The following is a 17337-nucleotide window of genomic DNA, read 5'->3' as shown; positions in this document are numbered from 1 at the left end:
CTTTATGTATGTATATGTGTATATACACACACATATACATACATATATATACCTACACATACATACACACTTCTCCCTCCGTATTCGCTGTGATAGGGGATTAACAGAACCGCAAATACAGAAAAACCGTGAATAACTTTTTCATATGTCATTCGCTGTTTTCTATTAAAAACCATCGTGAACATGGTGAAACCATGAATAACATGGTGGGAGACCTGGCCTGTTCCTGAAGGAGAGGCAAAATACATAGAACATAAGAATTGCCGCTGCTGGATCAGACCAGTGGTCCATCCTGCCCAGCAGTCCGCTCACGCGGCGGCCCTCAGGTCAAAGACCAGTGCTCTAGTCCAGCCTCACCTGCATACATTCCAGTTTAGCAGGAACTTGTCCAACTTTGTTTTGAAGCCCTGAAGTGTGTTTTCCCCTATAACAGATTCCGGAAGAGCGTTCCAGTTTTCCACCACTCTCTGGGTGAAGAAGAATTTCCTTATGTTTGTATAGAATCTATCCCCTTTAAACTTTAGAGAGTGCCCTCTCGTTCTCCCTACCTTGGAGAGGGTGAACAACCTGCCTTTATCTACTAAGTCTATTCCCTTCAGTATTTTGAATGTTTTGATCATGTCCCCTCTCAGTCTCCTCTTTTCAAGGGAGAAGAGGCCCAGTTTCTCTAATCTCTCACTGTACGGCAACTCCTCCAACCACTTAACCATTTTAGTCGCTCATCTCTGGACCCTTTCGAGTAGTACCGTGTCCTTCTTCATGTACGGCGACCAGTGCTGGATGCAGTATTCCAGGTGAGGGCGCACCATGGCCAGGTACAGCAACATGATAACCTTCTCCGATCTGTTCGTGGTCCCCTTTTTAATCATTCCTAGCATTCTGTTCGCCCTTTTTGCCGCCGCCGCACATTGCATAGAAGGCTTCATCAACATGTCGATCAGAACTCCCAAGTCTCTTTCCTGGGAGGTCTCTCCAAGTACAGTCCCGGACATCCTGTATTCATGCATGAGATTGTTGTTACCGACATGCATCACCTTACACTTATCAACGCTGAACTTCATTTGCCATGCTGCAGCCTATTTCTCAAGCATGTTTATGTCACGGTGAAGAAAGTGCTGGGAATCGGCGATTTTTCTCTGTAAACGCTTGGAATCAGCGATTTCTCTATGCAAGCTGATGTCATTTGGGGGGGGAGGAGCCAGCAACCTAAAAAATGTGAATAATCGAAACTGCGATTGCTGAAACCGCAAATACGGAAGGAGAAGTGTATATATAAAGTCTTCCAAGCCCTCAAAGGCTGACAGGCATCCAAGAATCAGCTTGGAGAAGCATAAACAGACTGAAAACTTTAAGCATGCGCAGGAAGGACGGGACAGGGTGTCTAGAATGTCTCACCTATCTAATGGAAAAGAGCTTACCAGGGTAAGTACATCATCTCTTTTTCGAGTGCTACAGGACAGCTAGGATGTACAAAAGAAGTCCCCCCAAATAGCTAGGGTGGGCATGCTGTGTCAGCCCTTAGGACCGAGGACACAAAAGCCGAGTCCTGTCTTGGGGAGTAGAGCAAGAGTGTGAAGAGAAGACCATGTTGCCGCCTTGCAAATCACCTCAGGAGAGACAGATCTAGCTTCAGCCCATTAAGGGGACTTGTAGTAGCATCTTGATTCTGTGCTCCAGCTACTTCACTAGACTAGCAAACTTAAAGGAATATAGTTAAATATTTATGGTATATCTAGCAGCCAAAATGGATGGAAGAATAACCTAATGATTAGAAGGCCTGGATTCAAATTCCACAGTCGCTCCTTGTAGTACTGGGCAAGTCATTTAACCTTTCCTTTGCCTTGGGATGGCTGGGGTAGAGCCTGTCATGCACCCTGATGCATCTGCACAAGGGACAACCCCCCCCCCCCACGGGAGCGCGAGGACTTGTACATACCCCTCTCACCACACTAACGGTAAAGCTTTAAAGCAGCGGGCCTGGCGGTGCACATACTTCTTGCATTCAATTGTCAGCGTGCCTTTGTCCTGCGCTCAATTGTTACGGTACCGGTTTGCTTACCATTTGAATCTTATCTTTGCAAACTTGGATTTTTAGCTCTGAAGGAAATTAAATTGAGAAAAAAAAAAAAAAAGAGAACGACTGCAGATGGCGGATGATGAAATGTGTGTTTACTCGTCAACTCATCGAGCTGCGTCTTGAGTTAATTTGCACTCAAAAACAAGCACATCCATCGCATTGATTAGCAACTAGTTTCACCGTTGTTACAATTACCCATACATTGCTTAAAGAACTTTAAATAACTCTCAGATTTAATTTCTGTTGGTTTTGCAATTTTATATAATTTCAATTATAATGTGCTGTGAAAAACATTTGCTACGTTTAGTGTACCGGAGCTAAAAAAAACCCAATTTGAGACACACTTCTTTAGAGACTACCAAGACAATGCTTGGGAAACAATCACCAGGAGTCCTTTCAACTTGCACGAGATACAGTAGCCAAACCCAGGCATCATCCTTATTCAGTTCAACTGCTGGCTTCCTTTAAACTCCGCGTATTTCTGGTGGGACAATAAAGCATTCCCTTTCTGCCTTCAGAAATATATTTGAAACCCACCGGATGACCGATTTCAGAAATCACAGAGCTGGCACGGAAAGCACAGTTACTTACCGTAACAGGTGTTATCCAGGGACAGCAGGCAGATATTCTTTACGCATGGGTGACGTCACCGACGGAGCCCCCGGTACGGACCTTTTTACTAGAAAGTTCTAGTTGGCCGCACCGCGCGTGCGCGAGTGCCTTCCCGCCCGACGGAGGAGTGCGTGGTCCCCAGTTAGTATAAGCCAGCTAAGAAGCCAACCCGGGGAGGTGGGTGGGACGTAAGAATATCTGCCTGCTGTCCCTGGATAACACCTGTTACGGTAAGTAACTGTGCTTTATCCCAGGACAAGCAGGCAGCATATTCTTTACGCATGGGTGACCTCCAAGCTAACAAAGAGGGAGGAGGGATGGTTGGCCATTAGGAAAATAAATTCTGAAGTACAGATTGGCCGAAGTGCCCATCCCGTCTGGAGAAAGCATCCAGACAGTAGTGAGTAGTGAATGTGTGAACTGAGGACCAGGTGGCCGCCTTGCAGATTTCCTCTATGGGTGTGGAACGGAGGAAAGCAACAGAAGCGGCCATAGCTCTCACCCTGTGGGCCGTGACAGCACCGTCCAGTGACAGACCGGCCCGAGCATAACAGAACGCGATGCAAGCTGCAAGCCAGTTGGATAGCGTCCGCTTAGAGACCGGTCGACCCAAACGATTCGGGTCGAAGGTCAGGAAGAGCTGAGGGGACAAGCGGTGAGCCCTTGTACGATCAAGATAGTAAGCCAGGGCACGCTTGCAATCAAGACTGTGCAATGCCTGTTCCCCGGGATGTGAATGAGGTTTCGGGAAGAAAACAGGCAACACAATGGACTGGTTGAGGTGGAAAGCTGAGACCACCTTGGGGAGGAACTTTGGATGGGTGCGCAGAACCACCTTGTCATGATGAAAAATAGTGAACGGTGGATCGGCAACTAGTGCATGAAGCTCACTAACCCTCCTGGCAGAGGTGATGGCAATGAGGAAAAGCACCTTCCATGTCAGAAATTTGAGTGAAGTTGTGGCAAGTGGCTCAAAAGGAGGTTTCATGAGGGCAGACAACACCACATTCAGGTCCCAGACGACCGGAGGAGGCTTCAGAGGTGGTTTGATGTTGAAGAGGCCCCTCATGAATCGGGAAACCAGAGGGTGAGCCGTGAGAGGTTTTCCGAGGACAGGCTCATGAAATGCCGTGATGGCACTGAGATGGACTCTGATTGAGGTAGACTTGAGGCCTGCATTGGACAGGGAGAGCAAGTAGTCCAGAACAGTTTCCACCGCTAAAGAGGTGGGATTGTGATGATGACGGAGGCACCAAGAGGAGAACCTGGTCCACTTCTGATGGTAACATTGGAGAGTGGCCGGTTTCCTGGAGGCGTCCAAAATGAGACGGACAGGCTGAGATAGATTTCCTGGAGAGGTCAGCCCGAGAGAAACCAAGCTGTCAGGTGGAGCGAAGACAGATTGGGATGTAGGAGAGACTGATGCTGCTGTGTAAGTAGAGTAGGAAACACAGGTAGAGGAATGGGCTCCCTGGAGCTGAGTTGAAGCAGGAGGGAGAACCAGTGTTGACGAGGCCACCGGGGAGCTATGAGGATCATGGTGGCTCCGTCCCTGCGGAGTTTGGATAAAGTCCGCAACATCAGAGGTAGAGGAGGAAAGGCATAGAGGAACCGATCCGTCCAATCGAGAAGGAATGCATCCGGGGCCAGACGGTGAGGAGAGAAGAGTCTGGAGCAGAACTGGGGCAGCTGATGGTTGTGAGGGGCTGCAAATAGGTCCACTTGCGGAGTGCCCCAGCGAGCAAAAATGGAGAGGAGCGTGAGAGGATCCAAAGTCCACTCGTGAGGTTGCAGGATGCGACTGAGATTGTCGGCCAGGGAGTTCTGTTCGCCCTGGATATAGACAGCCTTGAGGAAGAGACTGCGGGCCGTGGCCCAGGTCCAAATGCGAAGAGCCTCCTGACAAAGGAGGCGAGATCCGGTGCCGCCCTGTTTGTTTATGTAGTACATGGCGACTTGGTTGTCCGTGCACAGGAGCAGAACCTGAGGACAAAGAAGGTGCTGGAAGGCCTTGAGAGCGTAGAACATGGCTCGTAGTTCTAGGAAATTGATGTGATGTAGACGCTCCTGTGGGGTCCAAAGACCTTGGGTGCGTAGGTCTCCCAGGTGAGCTCCCCATGCATAAGGGGAGGCATCCGTGGTGATGATCATGGAATGCGGGGGCAGATGAAAAAGAAGGCCCCTGGAAAGATTTGAGGAGTTCAACCACCATTGTAGAGATCGCTGAAGAGACGATGTCACAGAGATGGGATGAGAAAGAAGGTTCGAGGTCTGTGACCACTGGTTGGCCAGAGTCCATTGAGGTGTCCTGAGGTGGAGTCGTGCCAGGGGAAGCACATGCACCGTCGAGGCCATGTGGCCCAGGAGGACCATCATCTGTCTGGCAGGAATGGAGTAATGAAGGAGCACCTGACGACACAGGCGGAGCAGATTCCGCTGACGGTCGGAGGGGAGAAACGCCCTCATTAGTGTGGTGTCGAGAACTGCTCCAATGAATTGAAGGCGCTGTGTGGGAAACAGGTGCGACTTGGGGTAGTTGATCTCGAACCCCAGAAGATGGAGGAGAGAGATGGTATGATGAGTGGCTTGTAGCACAAGCGGAGACGTAGGTGCTTTCACCAACCAATCGTCCAAGTAGGGAAACACCTGAAGGTTGTGAGACCTGAGGAAGGCCGCCGCCACAATGAGGCATTTGGTGAACACCCAGGGAGATGAAGCGAGGCCAAAAGGTAGCACTTTGTACTGATAATGGCGATGGTGCACCTGGAATCGGAGGTAGCGCCGTGAAGTTGGATTGATTGGGATGTGAGTGTAGGCCTCTTTGAGGTCCAGGGAACATAGCCAGTCGTTCTGAGAGAGATGAGGGTAAAGCGTGGCAAGGGAGAGCATTCTGAACTTCTCCTTGACCAGACACTTGTTGAGGTCCCTGAGATCGAGAATGGGACGTAGGTCTCCTGTCTTCTTTGGAACTAGAAAGTAACGGGAGTAGAATCCCCGGCCTCTTTGTTCCGGAGGTACTTCTTCGATGGCATTGAGAAGAAGGAGGGATTGGACCTCCCTCAGAAGGAGGGGGGTTTGAGTTGAAAGAGAAGCAGACTCTACGGGAGGATTGTCTGGTGGAAGAGTCTGGAAGTTGAGAGAGTAGCCGTGGCGGATGATGGTGAGGACCCACTGGTCCGATGTGATGACCTCCCAACGGCTGATGAAAATGTGTAGCCTGCCTCCGATTGGCTGAGGAAGAGGCAATGAGGGTGGAAGACTGGCTAAGCCCTGGAGAGAGAAGTCAAAAGGGCTGAGAAGGTTTGGCAGGAGGAAGAGGCTTGGCAGGTTGATTAGACTGTGCACGAGCCTGGGTGTGTTGGTGTTGGCGGGCCCGCCTAGGTTGCTGCGAAGGTGGGTTGAGCGGCCTAGCGGAGAACCTGCGCTGATAAGAAGTCTGCGGTCGGTAAGGACGAGCAGGAGGCGCCTTCTTTTTTGGTTTAATGAGAGTATCCCATCTGGTCTCATGGGCGGAGAGTTTCTGTGTGGTGGTATCCAGGGACTCTCCGAATAATTCGTCTCCCAGACATGGGGCGTTGGCTAGTCTGTCCTGATGGTTGACGTCCAGATCAGAGACCCTGAGCCAGGCCAGGCGGCGCATAGCCACAGCGATGGCAGATGCACGGGAGGTGAGCTCAAAAGAGTCATAGATAGAGCGCACCATAAATTTTCTCAGTTGAAGCAGGCTGGAGATGTGCTGCTGGAATAGTGGAACCTTGTGCTCCGGCATGTACTTTTGCATGGCGGAGAGTTGCATTACCAGATGTTTCAGGTAGAAAGAAAAATGGAAAGAGTAGTTGTTTGCCCTGTTGGCAAGCATGGCATTCTGGTAGTGCCGCTTGCCAAACTTGTCCATAGTTTTGCCCTCTCTGCCAGGAGGGGTGGAGGCATAAACACTAGAGCCCTGAGTCTTTTTTAAAGTGGACTCTACCAGGAGAGACTCATGGGGCAGCTGGGGTTTATCAAATCCTGGGATTGGAATAACCCTGTAAAGGCTATCCAGTTTACGGGGCGCCCCAGGGACAGTCAGTGGATTCTCCCAATTTTTATAAAAAGTTTCCCGTAGGATGTCATGCACGGGCAACTTTAGGAACTCTTTAGGGGGTTGATCGAAATCTAATGCCTCCAGGAAAGCCTGTGACTTCTTAGAGTCAGATTCCAGAGGCAAGGATAAGGCCCCCGATAACTCCCTGAGAAATTTAGAAAAGGAAGATTGCTCAGGTTTAGATGTGGTATCGGGGGCCGAAGGCTCTTCGTCCGACGACGATGCATCCTCCTCGGTACCGAGGGGGGATTCTTCCCAGAGGTCCGGGTCTCTGACATCGGTGTGCGTGTGTCGAGAGACTGGAGTGGAAGGCTCGGTATGGTGAGTTTTAGACCGAGACTTGCCTGAGCGTACCGAGACGGTACCGGGGGATGAAGACCTGTGTCTGTCTCGGTCCCGGGAAGAACGGTGCCGGTCAGGTTCGCGGGAAGACCGGTGTTCCGTTCGGTCCCGAGGAGGATCGGTCGTCGTCAAGGCGACAGCCTCGGCATGGGCCTGGAGATGTGGCGCCGAGAGAATGGGCATGGAGGAGTCCATAGGTACCGATGGCGTGGATACCGGTTGGACGGTGCGGGGCTCGGGCCGGTCTGGTACCGAAAGTAGCGGTGCCAGGATAGAGGGCAAGAGCTGTTTAAGTTGCTGTTGGAGTTGTTCCTGCAACTTATCCTGGAGGATGGCCGCAATGCGGTCATCCAGGGGTGGCACCGGAACCACTTTTTTCTGCTTTGGTTCCATGGGTGCCGCTCTACGCTCCGGCGATGAGGAGGCCGATGACGAGGCACTCACCGATATCGGAGCGGAGCGCTTTTTGGTTCGGCGTGGAGCCGAAAGAGCTGGTGTCGCCACCGAGGTGGGAGGGCGCTCAAGGGTGGAAGGCTTCTTAGCCGGCTTACCTGGCGCCGGTGGCGCCGATGTAGTTTCAGGCGGTGTCGAAGTGGTCGGTGCCGATTTCGACGGTGCCGCAGTTGAAGAAGTCGAGTCCATAGTCGGGCCGGTGCCGAACAGTAGACTTTGCTGGATTTGACGATTCTTCAAAGTGCGTTTTTTAAGAGTGGCACAGCGGGTGCAGGAGTCCGCCCGATGCTCAGGTCCCAAGCACTGTAAACACCAATTGTGTGGGTCAGTGAGGGAGATCGGGCGTGCACACCGCTGGCACTTCTTAAAACCGGGCTGCGGGGGCATGAATGGAAACACGGCCTCCGCAAAATCAAACCCCGAGGCCTGGATCGTGACAACAGGCCCCGCCGGGGCAAGAACGAAAAACGAAGTCAAAAGAAAATATTTTTTTTTTTTTTTTTAAATGAAAGAAAAAAGCACCCGAAGGTGAATAAAAATGAAAAAGAACGCGAGCGGGAAGGCAAAAAGAGGATTTCAATCGGAGTTGAAAAACGCACGTCTTCTTCGCTCCGCGGAAACGAAAAAAACTGGGGACCACGCACTCCTCCGTCGGGCGGGAAGGCGCACGCGCGGTGCGGCCAACTAGAACTTTCTAGTAAAAAGGTCCGTACCGGGGGCTCCGTCGGTGACGTCACCCATGCGTAAAGAATATGCTGCCTGCTTGTCCTGGGATAAAAAAAGTTATCTTTTTCCCCCCAACAACAGCCCGACAGTTCTATTTGAAAACCGATGATTAGTGATCCCGGGGTTACAAAACTTTGACCTTTGTCACGTACGTGGCTGTGAAAGGATCCCCCAAAGAGCTCTTTGTTATGAAAACCTATACACAACTATCAGAGGTTGAACTGTCAGCACCTACACATTTCCGAGGCCTCCTCTGCCCTCATGTCATGCAAACAACGGAAGGGTCCCATCTGCTGCTGACTGAAAACATGACAAAAATAAAAATTAATTCGCTCTGTATCTATGAAATATTCCATATACAGCTTAAAGACAGTTATTCTACTCACCATAATCCCCCCCGATTCTGTAAAGGTCACTCAAACATGGGCACCCAAATCTGCACATGATCCTGGGATGCATGCGCCGCCGAATTGATTAATAAGTCAATTAACATTAAAAATTGGGTGTTATCAATTATCGCTGTTAACTGGCACCAATTAAGGGTTGCGAGTGCATCTGGCTGCATGAGAAATTTCATAGTGCACAACCCACCAGGTTTTAATTGGGGCGAGAGTATGGGAATTCCCGCTAGCTGTTGCTGATTTTTCCCAGTGCCTATTTTTCCCCAACTCCACTGATCGAATCCACCTTAAGTTAATGAAAAATGTGTCGCCACGCCAGTCGTACAGTATAATGGCCTGTTCTATAACTGGCACACACTTGCATATCCTTTGTATGTGTAAATTTACAGAATACTAGCACTTTTGAGGTAAATGTCAGGGCTGGCTTAACCAACGGACCAGGTGAGGCTCTGGCCCGTGACGCCAGCGACTAAGGGTGCCAAAACACCCAGCCTCTTCTGTTACAAGATGAGTGTAGGATAGAAATTATCTTATTTCCAGTTGTACTTAAGGAAAATTGTTAACTAAGTCGAGCCCTTTTACAAGGGATGAATCGATATATGAAGTCAAGAACTGGATTGGATTGAGCCTCTGACCTTACTTGGTCTACAGGTTACGTCTTTTCTCCCCACAAGTCTGGTACTGTTCCCTCACATCTCTCACTCCTCTGCCAGCAGGAGCAGCATGCCAGGTTGCCTATGGCCAGCCCATGAGAGGGAGAGGTGCTGAACCCCATGTAGGGGGGAGGGGAAGAGGGAGTGGGCACAAGAGGTGATGCTATGGGGGTAGGAGGTGCCACCATAGTTGGCTCAGAGTGCCATTATCCTTTGAACCGGCCCTGGTAAATGTACCCTTAAGCACACAAGCGTAGCAAGGTACCGAAGTACTAATGAGCAAAGGCATGTGTTAAGTGGCATAGTACATACACAAGGGCGGAGCTTGGACAGACAATGGGTGGGGCTCCCACTTATGCATATAACTTACAGGATACTGTACGTTGTGTGTCCCTGATAATAGTAAGTGCTGTGCGAGTCCCACCATCCAAGTGTGAACCATTATGCACGCACAAGCTCAGAAAAAAGTGCACTTTTTTCAAACGTGTACCATTTCCAAACAGAAATGGACAAAATGTCAAAATGACCAAATGAAAATGAACAGAATGCAAATCCCCACAAGTGACATGGGAAACAGCGCCAACACAAAAATATTCTGGCTGCTCAACCCTATGGAGTAGGGAGCACCAATCGGAAACAGACAATCAAGAATTGGGTAATCAAAGATAGTCTGTGTATAGACTTTTCTCATCACAGTATGTTTGAATGACAGGCCTTTCTTCCCTTATTATGTTCTGATGGGTCCCAGCTAAGAGACGTATGGCACTACTGCATTTTAAACAAGTTCTTTAGAATTCACTACTCTGGAGAGTTTATAACTGGGAGCCAACAGAACATTCCTGAATAACTGAAGGATTTTGACTCCCGACGCAGGCCTCTGGCCAAGACATGACTTGTGTCGAGTCAGTTTTGTGACATTTAAATAAAGCGTTCCCATTTTACTCCATTGGTTTCATCTCCTTTGCTGCGCCATTTGTTAAGAACATAAGAATTGCCGCTGTTGGGCCAGACCAGTGGTTCATCGTGCCCAGCAACCCGCTCACGCGGCGGCCCTTGGTCAAAGACCAGCACCCTAACTGAGACTAGCCCTACCTGCGTACGTTCTGGTTCAGCAGGAACTTGTCAAACTTTGTCTTGAATCCCTGGAGGGTGTTTTCCCCTACGACAGACTCCGGAAGAGCGTTCCAGTTTTCTACCACTCTCTGGGTGAAAAACAACTTCCTTATATTCATACGGAATCTATCCGCTTTCAATTTTAGAGAGTGCCCTCTCGTTCTCCCTACCTTGGAGAGGGTGAACAACCTGTCCTTATCTACTAAGTCTATTCCCTTCAGTACCTTGAATGTTTTGATCATGTCCCCTCTAAATCTCCTCTGTTCGAGGGAGAAAAGGCCCAGTTTCTCTAATCTTTCGCTGTACAGCAACTCCTCCAGCCCCTTAACCATCTTAGTTGCTCTTCTCTGGACCTTTTCGAGTCGTACCGTGTCCATCTTCATGTATGGAGACCAGTGCTGGACGCAGTACTCCAGGTGAGGACGCACCATGGCCTGGTACAGCGGCATGATAACCTTCTCCAATCTGTTCGTGATCCCCATCTTTATCATTCCTAGCATTCTGTTCGCCCTTTTCGCCGCCGCTGCCCATTGCATGGAAGGCTTCATCGACTTGTCGATCATAACTCCCAAGTCTCTTTCCTGGGGGGTCTCTCCAAGTACCACCCCGGACATCCTGATAAGGAAGGATAATAAAGTCGTGAAAAAATTAGGACACTCCCATGACCTATTCAGTTCTTAAGAAACGTTCACATATCAATGTCAAATCTTTTTTCTCTGGAAAACAAAGTGACGTAATTGCAGGTAAACAACAAATATTTTACCTTGATTTACTCATGAAACAAAATATATCCACAAAAAATGTTTGTTTCATGAGTAAATCAAGGAAAAATATTTGTTGTTTACCTGCAATTACGTCACTTTCTTTTCCAGAGAAAAAAGATTTGACATTGATATGTGAACGTTTCTTAAGAACTGAATAGGTCATTGTGGGGGGGGGGGGGGGAGTCCTAATTTTTTCACACGACTGTACATGTCAAATCATTTCACACATACAAAATCACCAATGCATGTCACGTTTTTCTCACTTGTTCCTCCCCTGCAATCTGTTCAAATTCATCTGCATGAACTTATCTTCCTCCAGTACCATATAAACATATAACCCTTCCCCATCAGCTTCCGAATTAAATCCACAACACCTGCACTCGTCCACAAGTGCTTTCCTGCTGCAGCACCTCATTGCCCTCTTCCCAGATGTCACTCTGCAGATAAGATGCTCTTACACATGCCCTTCTCTATCTCGTATCAACTCTGTTCCCTCCAGCTTCCTGCACCAAGCACCCGAGAGCCTGAAAGCATGCACGACAGATTCACATCCAGCCTAAAATCACACCAGCCTGTTTTTCCAATAGCAACCTAATTGCTCCTTGCACAGACAACGTCCTCATTTCACCTGTTCCTCATTCATAAAGCTTCACTCCTCGCAGCTGCTCCATTGTTTTATCTCAGACGCCAATACCTTATATATATTTTGCCTACTTTTATCCGTCAGATTGTATTAAACTGTAAGCTTCAAGAAGCAGAGCCGTCTACTGTGTCAGTCCGTAAAGCAGAACGTGAGCTCTCCCGATAGCGTTATGCCGATAGCTATAACAATTACGACGCTGCGGTGCCCACAACTTAAAATTCCCCTCTCTGGTTGGAAACGGCAAAGAAAAAAGCGAAGGACAGAATTGCACGGCGGTCCCTGGCTCACCCAAGTTCCGAGCTAACGGAGTAAATGGAATTCAGTTTCAGAGCCTGTACCAAGCAGAGACTGTTCTCGGATGTGGCAGCATCATTCATTTGCAGAGCCGCAACAGTGCCCATCATTCTGACCGGCACGCTGCTCTGCCCAGTGCACAAGACCCAAATGAAGCTGGTTCTAAAAGCAGAGCCTCCCGTCATCATAAGACCATACCAGGTTCTATTTCATATCACAAGAAGCAGCTGTTAGAATTTATTGGGGCGAAAGAAGGGTTGGTAACCAGGGCTGTGCAGTCGAGGAGTCGGAGACATTTTGGGTACCTGGAGCCAGAGTTGGAGTCGTGGGTACCAGTCGAATGATTTCACAGCCCTATTGATAACTATAGCTAATGATGTACGACTTACCACATGACACACGCACTGGCTGTAGGATGGACTGAATCTTGCTGCTACTCGAATATTATGTTTAACTAATAATATTTTGTTTTCCTTATTGATCTCTCTAATATTGTAGGCCAAATAAGGGGTTCTTTTTGCGTCATCATCATGATGATCTGATCTGATTCAAGTTGTAATTGTTATACTTGATTGTAAAAAAAGAGCATACGAATAACCATTCTGGGTTGGCGCAACGGTCCATCTAGCCCACTATCCCGTTTCCAACAATGGCCAGTCCATTCAGCTCTGTAGGGCAACTGGTGAACAGAAATTAACAGAAAGGGAGATGAACGGGGTAAGGCTATAGCAAGTTATACCGCCATTGCACACAATGACCCCCACCCCACCCCACCCCCGCCAAGCAGAGTGCTTCCCTGCTTCCCTCTTGCTTCACCCAAACACACAATGCAGCATCTCTATCTGTCCATTTCCTAACCCCCTCCCCCAGGATCCGCCTCTCTTCAAACCACTTACAGGTAAAAAAGATCATATTCAGAAAGCGTAGCAATGCTTTGTGGAGCCTCCCGCTCAAGCATGTCCAAACTCCGCTGGGTCCTGACTAGAGAGTTGCGCGGGGATAGAAATCAAACTTGTCCCCGCTGCAGAAAATATTGTACACTGCCCTAATTCAATTCCAATCACAGCCCAAGTCAGCAGGGGGTTATTTATGTTCAGAGGAAGCAGCATTCTCGGCCCCTTTGATAGGGGGAGCTAGAGGGAGGGAAGAAGAGAGGAAGAACCATGGCATCTCAGTGGCTGGACTTTCAGCTTACGATACAGGGTTTCTGAAAGAGCGACAATGCTGGACTCCCATAGTCAGAGCCAAAGGGGGGTCTGTTAAAACAGAGCAAAAAATCTCCATGTAGTCAGGGCTGGTAATAAACAAACATTCAGGGACCAGGGTAGCAGCTAGGAAGGGAGCCTTAAAACCTGCCTACAGGCTAGTCCTCCTTCAGCTTGAGGCAGGCTTGTAGCCCCTGTAGTTTGGGTGCCCCAGGCAGTGACCCTGTTAGCCTTCCCCCACCCCAACACTAGCCCTGTGAATAGAGGCTCATGGCCACTCGTGATTTTGAATGACCTGGAAGGGAAAAGAGAAATGAGGAACTATAGGGTGAAACCTCTCCTACTCCATCAAGTTTTCAAGTTTATTAGGTGACTTGATTAATCGCTTAATCAGGATTTCTAAGCGATGTACACTTTAAAATTCATATTTGTTTAGGAGACAATACAATACGTACAAATACTTAAATAGGGCTAATTTACATTAAATTAACATTACTAAACAATGGGTAAGGAGGGAAGAAATACAATTCTTAAAGTAAAGAGAAGACATTAAGAGAAAATACAAAGGGGTAATAATTATCACCAGACTTGGAGAAATGACCACCAAGACCAAGTTCTAATACCTCCTAATTATTTTGCCAGTTGCTGGGGTGCATACATGCATTAACTATGTACATGTATATGTACATAGCATGAATTGCATCTCAGATAGAAAAGACTACATGATCTCCGAACAGATGAGTGATAATGCCATTATTATATGCTGTTAGTAAACAGAAGTCTAGGCAAGGGTCAACAGTAGAGTGTTCCAAAGGTCTGTGCTGGGACTTATGGTGTCTATCATTCATAACTGAGTCACCTGACCACATTCATAGATGAAAAAAAAAAAAAAATACTCACATAGCTAAGGATTGTGAAAATTTCCAGAAGGATCATATGAGACTAGGAGACCTGACATCTAACTGGTAGATGAAATTTAATAAGGACAAATGCAAAGCAATGTGCATATTAAAAAAAAAACAACCCATACAATCCCAATTACAAAATGCCAGTTAGAAGTCACCATCCAAGACAAAGATCTTGGACAAAAACTTGAACTGTCAGCCCAGCATGCAGCAGCTAAGGAAACAAATAGATTTTTCAGGATTATTTGAAGAGAGATGGAGAACAGAACTGAGACCACTGCTATGTCTCTGTCTGTATGTACCGTGAGTACTGTGAGGTCAGTTCTGGTCATTCCAGGTCAAAAGGGATATAATGCAACTAAAAAAAAGAAAAAGACAGAGGATAAAATGTCTCCTTTATGAAGAAAGGCTAAACAGGCTCAATGTGGAGAAAAGATGATCAAGAGGGGATATGATGGAAGTTTACAAAATTAGGAGGCATGAGATGGAATAGTTGAATAGGGAAGATAACATAAGAGTTGCCATACTGGGACAGACCGAAAGTCCATGAAGCCCAGTATCCTGTTTTCAACCGTGCCAACCCAGGTCTCAAGTACCTAGCTAGATCCCAAGTAGTAAAACAGATTTTATGCCGCTTCTCCTAGGAATAAGCAGTGGATTCCCCCCAGCCATCTCAATAATGGCCTATGGACTTCTCTTTTAGGAAGCGATCCAAATCTTTTTTATACCCTGCTAAGCTAACTGATTTCACCACAAATTCCAGAGATTAATTGCACGTTGTGTGAAGAAATATTTTCTCCCAAATTAAAATGTGACAGTAAAATACCATATGGCTTCAGTCATCCCATCTATACCATATACTAACACTTCCTCTTCCTTACAGATCCTCTGCTCATCTCCATCAATTATACTGGGTGACCATTCCACACAACAACCACCACCCTTTCTATAAAAAATGTGTTTCCTTAGATTACTTCTGAATCTGTCCCTTCACTAGTCATTTAACCTTTCAACCCCCCCCCCCACACACACACACACAAACACACGAACACGCCAGTAGATTGAAAACAAATTGAAGAAAGTCCTTCTCACCTCCCTTCCCTCTCCCATAATTAAGTTGTGGAATCTGCTGCAGTCAAAGTCAACTAACATGGGTGGAGTGTTTGAAAAGAGATTTTAAGACAAGTTCACGGAGGAAAAGTCTATTAATATATCTATATTTATCTATCTATCTATCTATCTATATATTTATATATCTCTCTATCTATCTATCTATATCCAGGTAGACCTGGTCAGCCAACGTACTCCGAGGTGTACATTTTGAGACTGGCCAGGTACTTGTGATCCAGACAGCCATTATCAGAGAGAATGACAGTTTTACATGAGGTAAAATTCTTTATAGTTTATAAATCTTTCCTTTTGGCCAAGTCTTAAAAATAATATTGTCATTTATAGCTAAAGAAACTGTTTTATTTTATTTTTGTGATTATGATAAACATACCGAAGGCCTCAAAAGAGTACCTGGCGGGCCGTGAGTTTGAGACCACTGCTATAGAGCTATTCCAACCCTGTTTCCAGACTTCTTTGGATGCTGCAGCTGTTACAGGAGCGAAAAGCATAAGCCAAGCCATGCTGAGTCAGACCAGGATCCCTGAACCCCTCATCATATCTTTAATAAGACATTAACCATTTTTCCTGAGGCCCTCCAAGTACCTACAAAGCCCAAATGGGTTGGAGTTGCAGACCACTACTCTCTACCCACCGATTTTCACGTCTCCAGACGGGATCCCTTGGCACATATGCCAAGCAGGAACGACAATGCCCCTCGTTTGCTCTGCCAGGCTAGGCTGGAGATTTTCACCTGTCTTTCGGTTCTTCCCTATTACCCAGGCTGCAGCGTGAGACTGATCTGGGTGTGCCGCCCCCCCCCCCCCCCAGCAATGGCGTTAGCCCGGAAAAGGCAGCCAACCTGAACCGTGCCAGTTCGGGGGGGGGGGAGGAGGCCCCCCCGGCTCCCTTTAGCAACGGAGCGTCCGGACACTGTTAACCCCAGCGCGCCTCCGCCCCTACGCGCTGGCCACCGCGCACCTACGCGCGTTAGCTGCGCCTAGAAGCCCCGGCCACGGATCCCCCCCCCCCCCACTCACCCGCTCCGCCGTTTGCCGTCCGGCCGCTTCTTCTGGCGCACGGGCTGCAGCGGGATGTTGTCCGTCATGTCGGGGCTCCGGCCCGGCTCAGCCGTCTCTGGCTCCCCCAGTCGCCGGTGGCGCCTGGAATTGCACCGCGATCCTCCTCCCCCTCCCCCTCCCTCTTCCCGGACCTCGGGAGACGAGCGGCTCGCCCTTTCCTGTGTGGGGAGAAGAGACCGGATTCAGGGAAGCGCAGGAGGCCGACAAGACCCGGCCTTTCCCGAGCCCATCCACCTACTAAGTCCTCCCCCCCCCAAAAAAAAAAAAGAATTTACTGGACGCCGTGCAAATCCTGTCTGCACATCTAATTATTGCATGTCAGAGTAACAATAGCAGCCGTCAAACAAGGGAATTAGCCAAAGCCTCCTGCAACAATAGCAGCCCTATAACGAGGACCAGAGACGCCCTTTTAATACGTTGACTCTGGCCTTCCCTCTCTAATTAATTGTGCTCTTTATTTTCCCGGGCCCGAATTTATCTGCTCCAGGTCTAGCGCAAGGAGATTAGACACCCCGGGGCAGTGGTCCCCAACCCTGTCCTGGAGGACCACCAGGCCAATCAGGTTTGTAGGCATAATGAATATGCATGAGAAAGATTTGCATATAATGGAAGTGACAGGCATGCAAATCTGCTCCATGCCTCTTCATTAGGGCTAGCCTGAAAACCCGATTGGCCTACTGGTCCTCCAGGACAGGGTTGAGAACCACTGGTTTATGGGACTTGCTACTCCTCTCTATGGTTCACTAGCTCACCCACCTGGCTATTTTAAGACACCTGTGTGCGGCTCTTTTAGGCTTTCCTATACCAGGTGCTGATGTTCTGGAGACAGGTATGTATGTTTGTATTCTGATCTTTGTGGGTATGAGGGGCTTCATG

At 48.3% G+C, this 17337-nt stretch overlaps 1 protein-coding gene across 3 annotated transcripts in view; it reads right to left on the bottom strand.

Moving 5' to 3' along the window:
* ATP9A (ATPase phospholipid transporting 9A (putative)) overlaps window positions 1-16998 on the bottom strand; it is a 175085-nt gene extending 158087 nt beyond the window's left edge. Inside the window, exon 1 of one of the 3 annotated variants that reach the window (XM_033914695.1) lies at window positions 16420-16998. In XM_033914695.1, coding sequence (XP_033770586.1) covers window positions 16420-16487 — 68 coding nt within the window. In that variant the 5' untranslated portion in view covers window positions 16488-16998. The other 2 variants (XM_033914696.1, XM_033914694.1) reach the window with 2 other exon arrangements.
* Between the last annotated feature and the right edge of the window lie 339 nt (window positions 16999-17337).

The sequence above is a fragment of the Geotrypetes seraphini genome, chromosome 11, assembly GCF_902459505.1.
Source record: "Geotrypetes seraphini chromosome 11, aGeoSer1.1, whole genome shotgun sequence".
NCBI classification, from domain to species: domain Eukaryota; kingdom Metazoa; phylum Chordata; class Amphibia; order Gymnophiona; family Dermophiidae; genus Geotrypetes; species Geotrypetes seraphini.
The sequence above is the reverse complement of the archived record's forward strand: the minus strand, read 5'-3'. Positions and strand labels throughout refer to the sequence as shown.